Here is a 17,924-nt window from a genome sequence, read left to right as displayed (position 1 = left end):
CTGAACCCTCTTATTGTTTTCATTCGCAATATACAATGTCGGGGATCAGGCTAGACTAGCTGTAAGCTATTTCTTGACTCCCCATTTACCCTTCTCTCTTTTGATTTTTGTTACCATTATTTTGTAATCATTTTATACGATTGGGTAAATAAACCACTATTATATTGTCTTTTTAAGTTGATGTCAGTTTCCACATCCACTATTTCTTGCGAGACTTCACAATTTTCACGATTTTCTTATTTTTTTCCTGAATATTTAAAAAAAGTTTAGGATTACCGTGAAAAATTACGTGGGGTTGGGTAATCGGAACCAAACAACTTTTTTTATTTGGCCTAATACAAGAAATTCAAAGCCAGATCACAGAGCTTCGATATTGGTGTGACTCACTTTATTTGGGCAAAGTGGGCGTAATGCGAAAAAAATTGCACGAGTTCAATGCACATGCTCTATTGAATTACATTGGAAGTGATATCGGGTATATGATACACAGCAATAAACATTACTTTTCATATCATATCATATTTTTATGAGTACATATGTAACATTTTATATCATATTTAAATTTTTATGTTTATGCTATCACACAGATTGACATGTACATATCCATGTTGTGTTTTGTAATTTTAGATTAGTAAACTTAGCATACAGCAAAAGGTATTATGTTCCTATCAAACATCAGTGTGTGTAGAACCGTACCAAAAACTATCATTCTAAATATAACTCCAACAAACCGTACAATTTCACATGTTTTAGTTATGATAAATTTTTATTAAATATTTATTTAGACATTTTATTTCATTTCATTTTTCCTACAGATATGTCAGCTGTTTCAAGTCTAAGTACATCAACTGAATGCAGAGCTACTCAGTATGATAAATGGGAGAGATACGTACTGAACCATGTACAAAGCTTTCTTCAAGCTAAGTATTTAATTGAAGAGTCTAGATTTGATCCAGTAATAGATACAGTTAGAAATGAAGAGTTTTTCTTTCCTGCCATTGTATCTTACTGGTGTCAGAATTGTTATACTTTGCCTCCAACTTTAACAACAGCAACTGAGTATGCCATAAAGTACCATGTAGAGATGTATTGTAAGGAAAATACACTTGATGTAGAGAACGTATGGCAAGTTGTACAGGATAGATTTCTGGAAGTTGGAAAGTGTTTGTATGAGAATCTTACAGAAGATAACCTTGGTGTGTTGTATGAATCATGGATGATTGAAAGTAAAATTACTGATATGTGTGAATACTTGTTTGGTTTAGCGAAGAAATCTGACAAATGTCATGGGTTTGAATTTTCAAACCAGTATGTGTACTCATATATAATTGCTTGTTATTTGTGTACTAAACTTAAGACCACCAAAAACTTCCATGAAATGAAACAGGAGATACCCTTTATACTTTGTGAAAAGAAGTTGTCATGTCTCTTGTCATACATGTCAGGTATATTAGGAGACAAAGCTGATATTGTTATAGTGGCAATTTCTAAAGCCATAAAACAAGAAAGATTTGTCATGAATTCTGATCTGGTAAATTTAGGGCATTGTTTGTTTGAATGTCAGCATCCTACTCTTTTCGCAGAGAGTATTGAAAGTGTACTTGGACAACAAACCTTAGATTTGTCAAGTGTTACTGTAATTTCAAACCAAACTTTGCATGCTTTGAGTGTTATTGTACAGAATACATCTATCATTGGAAACATATTGTTATATTCAGATGAAATTGTGTCACTGCTTTCCAGTGACTTGAAATTGAAAACTGGACTGGAAGGATTAGATAATGTTGATTTTGACATTTCTAATTCACAGGAATTTGTTGTAGCAAGTAAATTTTTGAGAGTAATCCCCCTCTTGAAATGCATACACAGTAAATCAGGTAGTACTGGAGATACTGACAAGCCAGATATTTCTAAATGTGATACAGTCTGTATGAAATTTAGTAACCCTGTGTGTGATATTGATGTTTCCTACATTCAAATGTTCCTACAATCATTTTCATGTAGGGATGTTCCAAGGAAACTAAAGCTTATTGGAATGAATGTGGCAGTGTGTCATCAGATGTTAGAGTGTATGGCCAGTCAGAAAACCAGACCTTGTTTAACATCTTTAAGTCTAACTCAAAGTACCTTAAACATAGATGATTGTATTCTTTTAGTGAAAGTTCTGAAGTCACTACCCTGTCTTGCATCCTATAGTATTGTGCAGACAGAATTAATTAGACAACACTGTAGACTGTTATTGAAGGATGTCAAAGATAGTGTACTTAATTTACCAGAAATTCCTGAGATAAGTAAGAAACATCGGTCATTAAATGAGTTAGATAATATCGGTATCTTTGACCAGCTTCTTGTTGTTACTGGTTTTGAAGCATCAGTGCTGTCTGAAGAGGAGTGTTTGTGTATCTGTCAAGAATTAGGAGTTTTGAGAAACTTAGAAAGATTGACACTCACAAAGTGTGTAATAAATTATGATGCAATTAGTTATCTAAGTCAGAGTCTCAGGAATGTGTCTACATTGAAGGTGTTGAATTTAAGTCATAATAATTTAGGATACCACGGTGCACAGAGTTTGAGTAGAGTGATGGAGTACATGGGTAGTCTGACTTATCTTGACCTCAGTCATAATAACATTGGAGACTATGGTGTAAAGAGTTTGAGTAGAGGGATTGAGTACATGAGAAGTCTGAGTTATCTTGACCTCAGTCATAATAACATTGGAGTGTATGGTGTAGAGAGTTTGAGTAGAGGGATGGAGTACATGAAAAGTCTGACTTATCTTAACCTCAGTCATAATAACATTGGAGATGAAGGTGTAGAGAGTTTGAGTAGAGGGATGAAGTACATGGGTAGTCTGACTTATCTTAACCTCAGTCATAATAACATTGGAGATGAAGGTGTAGAGAGTTTGAGTAGAGGGATTGAGTACATGAGAAGTCTGACTTATCTTGACCTCAGTCATAATAACATTGGAGACTATGGTGTAATGATTTTGAGTAGAGGGATGGAGTACATGAAAAGTCTGACTTATCTTAACCTCAGTCATAATAACATTGGAGAGTATGGTGTAGAGAGTTTGAGTAGAGGGATGGAGTACATGAAAAGTCTGACTTATCTTAACCTCAGTCATAATAACATTGGAGAGTATGGTGTAGAGAGTTTGAGTAGAGGGATGGAGTACATGAAAAGTCTGACTTATCTTGACCTCAGTCATAATAACATTGGAGAGTATGGTGTAGAGAGTTTGAGTAGGTGGATTAGGTACATGAAAAGTCTGACTTATCTTGACCTCAGTCATAATAACATTGGAGAGTATGGTGTAGAGAGTTTGAGTAGAGGGATGGAGTACATGAAAAGTCTGACTTATCTTGACCTCAGTCATAATAACATTGGAGATGAAGGTGTAAAGAGTTTGAGTAGAGTGATTGAGTACATGTATAGTCTGACTTATCTTAACCTCAGTCATAATAACATTGGAGATGAAGGTGTAGAGACTTTGAGTAGAGGGATGAAGTACATGGGTAGTCTGACTTATCTTAACCTCAGTCATAATAACATTGGAAGCTATGGTGTAAAGAGTTTGAGTAGAGGGGTGGAGTACATGGGTAGTCTGACTTATCTTGACCTCAGTCATAATAACATAGGGGATGCCTACTCTGAAATATTAGCCTCCACTTTGATTAAATTAAGGAGTCTGACGCATTTTGATGCAAGTTACAACAAAATAACTGATTCTAGCATAGAAATGTTATTGAAAGGAATTGAAAGAAGACATGCTGAACAGGATTGCAAAGTTTCTAAGTTTGTTGACTTGAGACAAGAAAGTATTACAGACCCTGAAATAGCACAGAAGGTAGAGGTGTTGTACCGTAGTTCAACATTACCAAAGAGTATTGTAGGTGAACAGATGAGAGATATGCCATGGTATTCACAACAAACACCCATTGATGAAAAGTACAGCAGGTCCATCATCCATGTTTGGACCAAAAAGCATTAAGAAGGAAGTGCATTCACCCATAGAAAACCCAATGAATCTATCCAAGCTACACTTTAGAACAGCAAAATCTAGTACAAGTACTGCAGAACCTTCTCATAGTATACCTCACAAATTGTTAGGATATAAACCACTGTCCCCTAGTCACTATTGGCCCAAATTGACCTCCACTAAACCAATGCCTGCATCACAACCCACTACTTCACAATCCAGTACTTCACAACCCAGTACTTCACAACTCAGTACATCACAACCCAGTACATCACAACCTAGTACTTCACAACCCAGTAAATCACAACCCAGTACATCACAATCTAGTACATCACAACCCAGTACTTCACAACCCAGTACTTCACAATCCAGTACAAGAGCTACTGAGCCCTCTAAGAATATACATAGTGAATTGTCTTTACCAGAACCTCAATTGTCTACTCACACTTTGCCAAAATCCACCTCAGAAACTTCAGTTAAAGATCCCTCAATGGAACAGAAAAAATGAAGTAGTGGTTGTACACATATGGTCAATTAATATACATACCACACATAGTATTTACCTATCGTGTACATAGACTAAAATGTACTCAAATATATTTTGGTTTCACAAAAAGAGAAAGTTACTTTGATGTTGCAGCAATGCACCCTTAGACTGAGTACAAAGTCATGAGTACATTTTAATAATTTTTGTTCATTTTTACTCGTATAAATTTTGTGCCACTTTTATTACATCTTTCTGCTCAGAGTGAATGATACAGACTGAGGTTCATATGGCTAACAATTGTCAATCACTTAAAATATCCATTTGTCAAACATAGTGTGAATTCACAGAAGAGAAAGTTATTTTGATGTGTCAGCATATATCTTAGTTTGAGTACATTGTCATTTGTGAACTCTACATGAATTTATAGACATGTCAATTTCATGAGTTTTATACATTTCATAGATTATATTTCTGTTCACAGAATTATTACTACAGAGCTAGCTGTTGTGAGTTGTCAATCACTTAAATGTCTAATTGTCAAATATATTTTGACTTCACAGAAAGAGAAAGTTATTTTGATATGGCAGCATATATGTTATTTGAAGTACACTGTCTTTTGTACATTTGGATAATTTAAATTATTTACATTATCACTTTTATTAGTTTTTATGTCACTTTTATGACAAAGATTTATACGAGTTCCAAATAATATTTCAGCTCACATAATCAATGGTAGTAGTAGTTTTTCATCATATTGGCAATTGTCAATCACTTCTCCAGCAGCTAAAGAAATTTAAGTTAACTGTTGTTCATCATACTACCAATTTTCAGTCACATGTGTACTTGATACAGAGGTTTTAGTTGACTACTGTTCATCATACAATCACGTCTCCAGCAGCTAAACAGGTTTTAGTTAACTGTTGTTCATTATACTGCCAATTTTCAGTCACATGTACTTGATACAGTGGTAGTTCCTCATCATACTGGCAATTGTCAATCACTTGTCAAACATATTTTGAGTTCACAGAAAGAGAAAGTTATTTTGATTTGACAGCATATATACCTTTGATTGAGTACATAGAGATTTGTACATTTTGATAATTTGTATATATTTTTTACTTTTATAAATTTGTATAATCACTTTATACATAGAAATGTCAACTTATTTAGAACTGTAATTGCTCACAGTTGTATTATAAACAGTACACTGAGGTTTGTGTGTTTTGGTAATTTTTATACATTTTAATTTTTTATGACTTTTGTGTCACCTTGTGGAAGACATATTTATGAAAGTTGTATTAATTACAAATCACATTTTCTGCTCAGAGTCAATGATACAGTGATAGTTGTTCACTGTATTGTTAATTACGTATCCACTTGTCGTACATATTCAGACTGTGTACCTTGTACTCATAGAGTCAATGATACAGCGATAATTGTTCTTGTAGTGCCAATTACTTATCCACTTGTCATAAATATTTTGACTTTACAGAAGATAAAGTTACTTTGTTATGTGAGCATGCATTGTAAATTGAATATACTATAATTTGTGTATATTCTACAAGTTTATATGCACTTTTATTTTTGTGTCACTTCAATACGTAGAAATTTATATTTTCAACTTATAGAAAAAGTGGAAATGCTCAGTACTATAAACTATTTTGATAATTACTTACTGTAAACAGAGAAAGACAAAGATTTGTAGATATTACATGGTGTTACCAGTATTAAACCAGAGAGTCAATGATACAGTGATAGTTGTACATTGCATTAATTACTTGTACACTTTTTTGTCATACATATTTTGACTTTTACAGAAAGATAAAGTTACTTTGATGGCAGTATGTACTTTAGTAGGAGTACACTGAAATATGTACATTTTTTTTATAATTTCTGTATATTTTCTAAATTTATGAATTCTATATAACTTTATACGTAGAAATGACAACTTATTTAGAAATATAATTGTACTAAATTGTACTAAAACCAATTATGTGTTGACAGCATTGTTTATCGTCAGCAAAGACTGACAAAGATTTGTATATATTCCATGGTTTTGACATTATTATGAAGATGTAGCTATCGAATTGATATATTTTTAGAAATAAAATATATATTTAAATTATTTCTTTGTGTAAAATACTGTTGTTATTGGATGTGTTGTTGGTTGGAAGTAGTTTATTGATATAATATATAAAATGTATGAAGCAAGGATTATATTGAATAATAATAGTGGACCAGATAAGGGGTTTGTAGACCAAGGTTGTATGGTGCTAGAGCCCAACCTTTGGAGGGCCTGTAAGCTGTAGTATGGAGGGCCACAAAAACCATATCTGGTCTGTAAAGGTTTAATCATGTATCCATCCTATGAAGTGTTAAAATATATCGAAAAATAGAAGTCTGCTATTTTGGAGAAAATGGTTCAACAATTGCACAACTTACCATATTTGAGCAAATTTGTGCACAATCATGCAAATTACTGCCTGACTATGAGGACACTATTCCCCATTGAAATACAATGGAGGTGATTGAGATGTAACATTGGGTATATAATAATCATTAGAAAACATTAGTCTGCTTATTTCAATTTTCGCACAATGAACCATATTTTGGCAAATTCATGCAAATTATTGCATGACTGTGAGGGCGCTACTCCCCATTGAAATACAATGGCTGTGATTCAGATGTGATATTGAGTATACTATGATATAATCAATAAATTATTATTGATAAAGTTATTAATACAGTCTGTCGTTGAGTTGGTTAACTCTCCCAACCTTTATATTGTCCAAAAGCTACAATTAAATATTTACAATGATCAACAGTTTTATGTCTGATATTTTATTACTATCATCTACAAAAAGTAAAAATACATAAAAGTACAAGAGTATTATTAACCTTTCAGAAAAATAAACTATATATGGATGGATGAACTAAAGAATACAACCAAACCAGAGTGACTGTAGAGTTTCAATTTATTGGCTGCCTGAAGTTTTTTACTGCCAAACCAGAGTGACTATAGGGTTTTAGTTTATAGGCTGCATGAAGTTTTTTACTACCACACCAGAGTGACTATAGAGTTTCCATTTATTGGTCGCTTGAAGTTTTTTACTACCAAACCAGAGTGACTACAGTTTTGAATCGGCTATGTGAATTTTTTTTACTACCAAATTAAAGTGACTATAGAGTTTCAATTAGGCAATGTGGTGTTTTTTTACTACCAAACCAGAGTGACTATAGTTTTGATTTATAGGCTGCTTGAAGTTTTTTACTACCAAACCAGAGTGACTATAGGGTTTCAATTCGGCTGCATGTTTTGTACGTCTCATACTTTTTTGTTACAAATTACAAAAACAAAATACAGACACTGAAAGCATGCTTGTAAGCATATAAAATGATTCATGTTATCTCACTGTGAACACTGATGAACCTCACTGTCAGCTGAAACAAGGAAGAGTCTGATAAGATTCAGTGTTTGTATTTTGTTTGTGTAATTCGTGATAAAATACTTTATGTCAGCTGTAAATGAACATTCGTGCCGCCTAATTGAAACTCTATAAGTCCATGGGATTAAGATAATATTCCATTTAGTTCACAGGATTATGATAATATTCCATTGAGTCCATGGGATTAAAATAATATTCCATTGAGGCCATGGGATTAAAATAATGTTCCTTTGATTCCATGAGATTAAGAGAATGTTCCATTAAGTTCATGGGATTAAAATAATATTCCATTGAGTTCATATGGGATTAAAATAATATTCCATTGAGTCCATGGGATTAAGAGAATAATCCATTGATTCCATGGGATTAAGAGAATGTTCCATTGAGTTCATATGGGATTAAAATAATATTCCATTGAGTCCATGGGATTAATGTTCTCTGTTCATCATGGATTAGGATTCATTTCTATTTAGTCCATGAGATTAGGATAAAGTCCGGTAAAGTCTGCTATCTATCTGTAATGAGATAAAGAGGATATACACAGCGTGTGAAGTTTTCTGTAAGATTACAACAACATTCTGCAAAATGACAAAAACTCTGTTGTATTAAAACACTTATATTGTCTGGCTATGAGGGCACTAGTAGACTCTATTACCCTGCTATGAGGGCACTAGTAGACATCTACCGTATTACCTGGCTATGAAGGCACTAGTAGACATCTATTACCTCAAGGGCAGCAACTGTTTCCCAAAAGGCTGAACGCCGAGGGAAATGGTTGCTATGTAACAACAGAAGGGGCAATATGATATCTACTACACAATGCAGTGTATGCCTACAATGTACCAATCTGACTTACTGCAACACAATGCACCATATATCGTATATATTATCAATCTGACTTACCACAACAATGTGTCTACAACATATTGTAATGCATTATAAATCATATATACTATAAATCCAACTTACCAAGACACAACGTATTAAACATTGTAACGGGTCTTCCATCTATCCGACTTACTAAGACACAGCGCAATACACGGTTATGACATATTAAACATTGTAATGCATCTTCCATCTATCCGACTTACCGAGACACAACACAGCATACGTCTACAACATTGTAACGCATCTTCCATCTATCCGACTTACCGAGACACAACACAGCATACATCTACAACATTGTAACGCATCTTCCATCTATCCGACTTACCGAGACACAACACAGCATACATCTACAACATTGTAACGCATCTTCCATCTATCCGACTTACTGAGACACAACACAGCATACGTCTACGACGTATTAAACATTGTAACGCATCTTCCATCTATCCGACTTACTGAGACACAACACAGCATACATCTACAACATTGTAACGCATCTTCCATCTATCCGACTTACCGAGACACAACACAGCATACATCTACAACATTGTAACGCATCTTCCATCTATCCGACTTACTGAGACACAACACAGCATACATCTACAACATTGTAACACATCTTCCATCTATCCCACTTACCGAGACACAGCACAGCATACGTCTACAACATTGTAACGCATCTTCCATCTATCCGACTTACCGAGACACAACACAGCATACGTCTACAACATTGTAATGCATCTTCCATCTATCCGACTTACCGAGACACAACACAGCATACGTCTACAACATTGTAACGCATCTTCCATCTATCCGACTTACCGAGACACAACACAGCATACGTCTACAACATTGTAACGCATCTTCAATCTATCCGACTTACCGAGACACAACACAGCATACGTCTACAACATTGTAACGCATCTTCCATCTATCCGACTTACCGAGACACAACACAGCATACGTCTACAACATTGTAACGCATCTTCCATCTATCCGACTTACTGAGACACAACACAGCATACGTCTACAACATTGTAACGCATCTTCCATCTATCCAACTTACCGCGACACAACACAGCATACGTCTACGACGTATTAAACATTGTAACGCATCTTGCATCTATCCGACTTACTGAGACACAACGCACTATAAGTCTATGATGTATTAAACATTGTAACGTGTCTTCCATCTATCCGGCTTACCGCGACACAACACAGCTTACATCTACAACATTGTAACGCATCTTCCATCTATCCGACTTACCGAGACACAACACAGCATACGTCTACAACATTGTAACGCATCTTCCATATATCCGACTTACCGAGACACAACACAGCATACGTCTACAACATTGTAACGCATCTTCCATATATCCGACTTACCGAGACACAACACAGCATTCGTCTACAACATTGTAACGCATCTTCCATATATCCGACTTACCGAGACACAACACAGCATACGTCTACGACGTATTAAACATTGTAACGCATCTTCCATCTATCTGACTTACCGAGACACAACACAGCATACGTCTACAACATTGTAACGCATCTTCCATCTATCCGACTTACCGTGACACAACACAGCATATGTCTACGACATATTAAACATTGCAACGCATCTTGCATCTATCCGACTTACCGCGACACAACACAGCATACGTCTACAACATTGTAACACATCTTCCAACTATCAGACTTACCGAGACACAACACAGCATTCGTCTACAACATTGTAACACATCTTCCATCTATCAGACTTACCGAGACACAACACAGCATACGTCTACGACGTATTAAACATTGTAACGCATCTTCCATCTATCTGACTTACCGAGACACAACACAGCATACGTCTACGACGTATTAAACATTGTAACGCATCTTCCATCTATCTGACTTACCGAGACACAACACAGCATACGTCTACAACATTGTAACGCATCTTCCATCTATCCGACTTACCGAGACACAACACAGCATACGTCTACGACGTATTAAACATTGTAACGTGTCTTCCATCTATCCGACTTACCGAGACACAACACAGCATACATGTACATGTACAACGTATTAAATATTGTAACGCATCTTCCATTTATCTGACTTACCGCAACACAACACAGCATACGTCTACGATGTATTAAACATTGTAACGTGTCTTCCATCTATCCGACTTACCGAGACACAACACAGCATACGTCTACAACATTGTAATGCATCTTCCATCTATCCTACTTACCGAGACACAACACACCATAAGTCTACGATGTATTAAACATTGTAACGCATCTTCCATCTATCCGACTTACTAAGACACAACACAGCATATGTCTACAACATTGTAACACATCTTCCATCTATCCGACTTACTAAGACACAACACAGTACACGTCTACAACGTATTAAACATTTTAACATGTCTTCAATCTATCCAACTTACCGAGACACAGCACAGCATACGTCTACAACATTGTAACGCATCTTCCATCTATCCGACTTACCGAGACACAACACAGCATACGTCTACAACGTATTAAACATTGTAACGCGTCTTCCATCTATCCGACTTACCGAGACACAACACGGCATACGTCTACAACATTGTAACACATCTTCCATCTATACGACTTACCGAGACACAACACAGCATACGTCTACGACATATTAAACATTGTAACGCGTCTTCCATCTATCCGACTTACTGTGACACAATGCAGCATACATCCACAACGTATTAAACATTGTAACGCGTCTTCCATCTATCCGACTTACTGAGACACAACACAGCATACGTCTACAACGTATTAAACATTGTAACGCGTCTTCCATCTATCCGACTTACTAAGACACAACACAGCATACATCTACAACATTGTAACGCATCTTGCATCTATCCGACTTACCGAGACACAACACAGCATACGTCTACAACGTATTAAACATTGTAACGTGTCTTCCATCTATCCAACTTACCGAGACACAACACAGCATACGTCTACAACGTATTAAACATTGTAACGTGTCTTCCATCTATCTGACTTACCGCGACACAACACAGCATATGTCTACAACGTATTAAACATTGTAACGCGTCTTCCATCTATCCAACTTACTGAGACACAACACAGCATACGTCCACAACGTATTAAACATTGTAACGCATCTTCCATCTATCCCACTTACCAAGACACAACACAGCATACGTCTACAACATTGTAACGCATCTTCCATCTATCCGACTTACCGAGACACAACACAGCATACATCTACAACATTGTAACGCATCTTCCATCTATCCGACTTACCGAGACACAACACAGCATATGTCTACGACGTATTAAACATTGTAACGTATCTTTCATCTATCCGACTTACCACGACACAACACAGCATATGTCTATGACATATTAAACATTGTAACGTGTCTTGCATCTATCCGACTTACCGCGACACAACACAGCATATGTCTACGACGTATTAAACATTGTAACGTATCTTTCATCTATCCGACTTACCACGACACAACACAGCATATGTCTATGACATATTAAACATTGTAACGTGTTTTGCATCTATCCGACTTACCGCGACACAACACAGCATACGTCTACGACGTATTAAACATTGTAACGCATCTTCCATCTATCCGACTTACCGAGACACAACACAGCATACGTCTACGACGTATTAAACATTGTAACGTGTCTTCCAGTGTCGTAACCATCCAGTTGACGCTTTAAATCCTCGTAATCCTATCTCTTTAGCTTTCTGTTTGGCATACTTCATCACCTGATTGTTGTTCAATTCACGACCTTTAACCTTTTCGGCACACAGAAACTCGTACACCTCAGCATCAAGTTTTTTACTTGACGGTGGTTTACCAATACTCGGTTTAACTATTGAAACATCTTGGTGACTTTCATCTATACAGGATTTCAACAAAAAAAATCTTTGAAAACAGAAAAATTGATCACGTGCACATACCAGTGATTATATGCACGAGTGAATATATTGGTATTTGCACAGCAGTGCATGTGTGTACGTGTATGCAAATAAGTAAGAGTTAAGAGTCTACTCACAATTATATGAATGAAGTATTTGTTTCACAAAATTTGTCTTTTTTGTAAACATATTTCGATATAAATAAATTTAATTTCATGATATCGAATTCACAGTACCTGCAATAAAATTCTATCACCTAGGTTTGTCATAAAAATAACAACAATTCAATTTCTGGTGTTAACATAGGACTGGTACAGGTAATAACCCTTCCAGTTGCTAACACATACTGGTGAGGTGTTAGTGCCAGCCTAGTGTTAGCACTGAGCTAGTCTGGTGTTAACATAGGAATGGTACAGACATTAACCCTTCCAGTTGATAACACATACTGGTGAGGTGTTAGTGTCAGCCTAGTTTTAGCACTGAGCTAGTCTGGTGTTAACATAGAACTGGTGCAGGTATTAACCCTTCCAGTAGCTAACACATACTGGTGAAGTGTTAGTGTCAGCCTAGTGTTAGCACTGAGCTAGTCTGGTGTTAACATAGGACTGGTGCAGACATTAACCCTTCCAGTTGTTAACACATACTAGTGAAGTGTTAGCACTGAGCTAGCATGGTGTTAACATAGGACTGGTACAGACATTAAACCTTCCAGTTGCTAACACATACTGGTGAGGTGTTAGTGCCAGCCTAGTGTTAGCACTGAGTTAGTCTGGTGTTAACATAGGACTGATACAGACATTAACCCTTCCAGTTGCTAACACATACTGGTGAGGTGTTAGTGCCAGCCTAGTGTTAGCACTGAGCTAGTCTGGTGTTAACATAGGACTGGTACAGACATTAACCCTTCCAGTTGCTAACACATACTGGTGAGGTGTTAGTGCCAGCCTAGTGTTAGCACTGAGCTAGTCTGGTGTTAACATAGGACTGGTGTAGACATTAACCCTTCCAGTTGATAACACATACTGGTGAGGTGTTAGTGTCAGCCTAGTTTTAGCACTGAGCTAGTCTGGTGTTAACATAGAACTGGTGCAGGTATTAACCCTTCCAGTAGCTAACACATACTGGTGAAGTGTTAGTGTCAGCCTAGTGTTAGCACTGAGCTAGTCTGGTGTTAACATAGGACTGGTGCAGACATTAACCCTTCCAGTTGTTAACACATACTAGTGAAGTGTTAGCACTGAGCTAGCATGGTGTTAACATAGGACTGGTACAGACATTAAACCTTCCAGTTGCTAACACATACTGGTGAGGTGTTAGTGCCAGCCTAGTGTTAGCACTGAGTTAGTCTGGTGTTAACATAGGACTGATACAGACATTAACCCTTCCAGTTGCTAACACATACTGGTGAGGTGTTAGTGCCAGCCTAGTGTTAGCACTGAGCTAGTCTGGTGTTAACATAGGACTGGTACAGACATTAACCCTTCCAGTTGCTAACACATACTGGTGAGGTGTTAGTGCCAGCCTAGTGTTAGCACTGAGCTAGTCTGGCGTTAACATAGGACTGGTACAGACATTAACCCTTCCAGTTGCTAACACATACTGGTGAGGTGTTAGTAGCAGCCTAGTGTTAGCACTGAGCTCGCCTGATGTTAACATAGGACCTAAGCTGACATTAACCCTTCCAGTTGCTAACACATACTGGTGAGGTGTTAGAGCCAGCCTAGTGTTAGCACTGAGCTAGTCTGGTGTTAACATAGGACTGGTGCAGACATTAACCCTTCCAGTTGTTAACACATACTAGTGAAGTGTTAGCACTGAGCTAGCATGGTGTTAACATAGGACTGGTACAGACATTAAACCTTCCAGTTGCTAACACATACTGGTGAGGTGTTAGTGCCAGCCTAGTGTTAGCACTGAGTTAGTCTGGTGTTAACATAGGACTGATACAGACATTAACCCTTCCAGTTGCTAACACATACTGGTGAGGTGTTAGTGCCAGCCTAGTGTTAGCACTGAGCTAGTCTGGTGTTAACATAGGACTGGTACAGACATTAACCCTTCCAGTTGCTAACACATACTGGTGAGGTGTTAGTGCCAGCCTAGTGTTAGCACTGAGCTAGTCTGGCGTTAACATAGGACTGGTACAGACATTAACCCTTCCAGTTGCTAACACATACTGGTGAGGTGTTAGTAGCAGCCTAGTGTTAGCACTGAGCTCGCCTGATGTTAACATAGGACCTAAGCTGACATTAACCCTTCCAGTTGCTAACACATACTGGTGAGGTGTTAGAGCCAGCCTAGTGTTAGCACTGAGCTAGTCTGGTGTTAACATAGGACTGGTACAGACATTAACCCTTCCAGTTGCTAACACATACTGGTGAGGTGTTAGAGCCAGCCTAGTGTTAGCACTGAGCTCGCCTGATGTTAACATAGGACCTAAGCTGACATTAACCCTTCCAGTTGCTAACACATACTGGTGAGGTGTTAGAGCCAGCCTAGTGTTAGCACTGAGCTAGTCTGGTGTTAACATAGGACTGGTACAGACATTAACCCTTCCAGTTGCTAACACATACTGGTGAGGTGTTAGAGCCAGCCTAGTGTTAGCACTGAGCTAGTCTGGTGTTAACATAGGACTGGTGCAGACGTTAACCCTTCCAGTTGCTAACACATACTGGTGAGGTGTTAGAGCCAGCCTAGTGTTAGCACTGAGCTAGTCTGGTGTTAACATAGGACTGGTACAGACATTAACCCTTCCAGTTGCTAACACATACTGGTGAGGTGTTAGAGCCAGCCTAGTGTTAGCACTGAGCTAGTCTGGTGTTAACATAGGACTGGTACAGACATTAACCCTTCCAGTTGCTAACACATACTGGTGAGGTGTTAGAGCCAGCCTAGTGTTAGCACTGAGCTAGTCCGGTGTTAACATAGGACTGGTACAGACATTAACACTTCCAGTTGCTAACACATACTGGTGAGGTGTTAGTGCCAGCCTAGTGTTAGCACTGAGCTAGTCTGGCGTTAACATAGGACTGGTGCAGACATTAACCCTTCCCGTTGCTAACAGATACTGGTGAGGTGTTAGTAGCAGCCTAGTGTTAGCACTGAGCTAGTCTGGTGTTAACATAGGACTGGTACAGACATTAACCCTTCCAGTTGCTAACACATACTGGTGAGGTGTTAGTGCCAGCCTAGTGTTAGCACTGAGCTAGTCTGATGTTAACATAGGACTGGTACAGACATTAACCCTTCCAGTTGCTAACACATACTGGTGAGGTGTTAGTGCCAGCCTAGTGTTAGCACTGAGCTAGTCTGGCGTTAACATAGGACTGGTGCAGACATTAACCCTACCAGTTGCTAACACATACTGGTGAGGTGTTAGTACCAGCCTAGTATTAGCACTGAGCTAGTCTGATGTTAACATAGGACTGGTACAGACATTAACCCTTCCAGTTGCTAACACATACTGGTGAGGTGTTAGTGCCAGCCTAGTGTTAGCACTGAGCTAGTCTGGCGTTAACATAGGACTGGTGCAGACATTAACCCTACCAGTTGCTAACACATACTGGTGAGGTGTTAGTACCAGCCTAGTATTAGCACTGAGCTAGTCTGGTGTTAACATAGGACTGGTACAGACATTAACCCTTCCAGTTTGCTAACACATACTGGTGAGGTGGTAGTGTCAGCCTAGTGTTAGCACTGAGCTAGTCTGGTGTTAACATAGGACTGATACAGACATTAACCCTTCCAGTTGCTAACACATACTGGTGAGGTGTTAGTAGCAGCCTAGTGTTAGCACTGAACTAGTCTGGTGTTAACATAGGACTGGTGACTAACATATAGTGACTAACATATACCTGTGATGTGCAGACTGGTGTTAGCACTACCTTAGCTTATTTTAACCAATTTGTTTACATTCATTAACTTTACTACAAAACTTACCCATTTGTTTTATGCCTTCTTTATGACGGTGTTTCCATCTTGTCAGCCACCCTCCAGACGCCTTAAAATCTCCCAAATCAAGCTTTTTAGCTAGTTCTAAAGCATATTCTTTTAACATCTTATTCGTCACTTCATTACCCTTAGCCTTTTCTGCCACTAGAAACTCAAAAACCTCTTTATCAAGCTGTTCACTTCGAGGGCTCGCTCCTGAATGTAATCTACGAATTTTCATGCCCTCTGTCCCACGATAAGTTTGAAGTTCTTCAGCATTATTAGACCATTCACGCAGACGTTTTCTTGAAATGTTAAGTTTTTTTGACGCCGCGTTTAACGATAACTTATATTTGTTCATAAAATCTAGGACCTGTAGTTTTTCACCGATAGAGTAACTACGCGTATTAGTAAACAAACTCTGATATTTCTTTGCATACTCATCACCGCTATCGCTAACAGTGTGCTGTGCACGTTGATGCAAAGTTAAATTGCGAGCTGATGAAAACTTAAGTCCACATGTTTCGCAGAGAACTGACATACTCCGATGTGTCTTATCTGCAACTATTTTCTTCATATATATATTCATATGACTTTCTTTACGCGTCTTCTTCTTTTCCGATTTTTGTTTTTTAAGTCTGATTTCTCTACGTACTAACACCCTTTCTTTACGTAAAAGATTCCTTTCCATCTGTATAAGGGGCATTTCTTGCCTAATAAGTGCTCTTTCTTTGCATAAAAGTCCTCGTTCTTTGCCAACAAGTCGTCTTTCACTGATTACAAGAGCTCTTTCTTTACATATGAGAGACAGTTCGTTGCATGATTTTCGTCTCCTTTTACACGCACTTTTATCTTCGGTCAACTCAGCAGGCCTTTCTTTGATGGCTAACAAAGATTGCTGACGTACTAATTGCTTTTCACGATTTACAAGCGATCTTTCTTTGCGTACTAGCGATCTCTCTTTATACAAAAGTTTTCTTTCACTTGTTCGTAACGGTCTCCCCATCTGTGCAAGGATTTTTTCACAACATTCAAGTGTTTTGGGGGGTTTTTTCACACATTTTTTCTGTTTTCTGGTAGTTGTAATTTGGTTTTGTTTAACCACTTCAACAGCGTCACCAGGATGACTGTTTGGACTTGTAAGACAGCCCTCACCAACAACTTTCCAGAAACTTTCTTCATCATTTGCGTCAGTTTCTTCATATCTCAGAGACTCCGTGACATCGTCTATACAATG

The 17,924-nt window shown here is 37.8% G+C and overlaps 1 protein-coding gene across 1 annotated transcript; it reads left to right on the top strand.

The window, feature by feature from the left end:
• Nucleotides 1–817: 817 nt before the first annotated feature.
• Nucleotides 818–4,044, top strand: LOC144450051 (uncharacterized). The gene has a single exon (XM_078140617.1). It carries the CDS (start codon nucleotides 818–820, stop codon nucleotides 3,992–3,994), a length of 3,177 nt encoding a protein of 1,058 aa, XP_077996743.1. The 3' UTR covers nucleotides 3,995–4,044.
• The last annotated feature ends 13,880 nt before the right edge of the window (nucleotides 4,045–17,924 follow it).

Source organism: Glandiceps talaboti, chromosome 19, assembly GCF_964340395.1.
Source record: "Glandiceps talaboti chromosome 19, keGlaTala1.1, whole genome shotgun sequence".
NCBI lineage: Eukaryota > Metazoa > Hemichordata > Enteropneusta > Spengelidae > Glandiceps > Glandiceps talaboti.
The sequence above is the reverse complement of the archived record's forward strand: the minus strand, read 5'-3'. Positions and strand labels throughout refer to the sequence as shown.

Excerpts from the sequence above, each read along its gene's own strand:
- LOC144450051 (XM_078140617.1), top strand. The coding sequence starts at position 818 with ATGTCAGCTGTTTCAAGTCTAAGTACATCAACTGAATGCAGAGCTACT.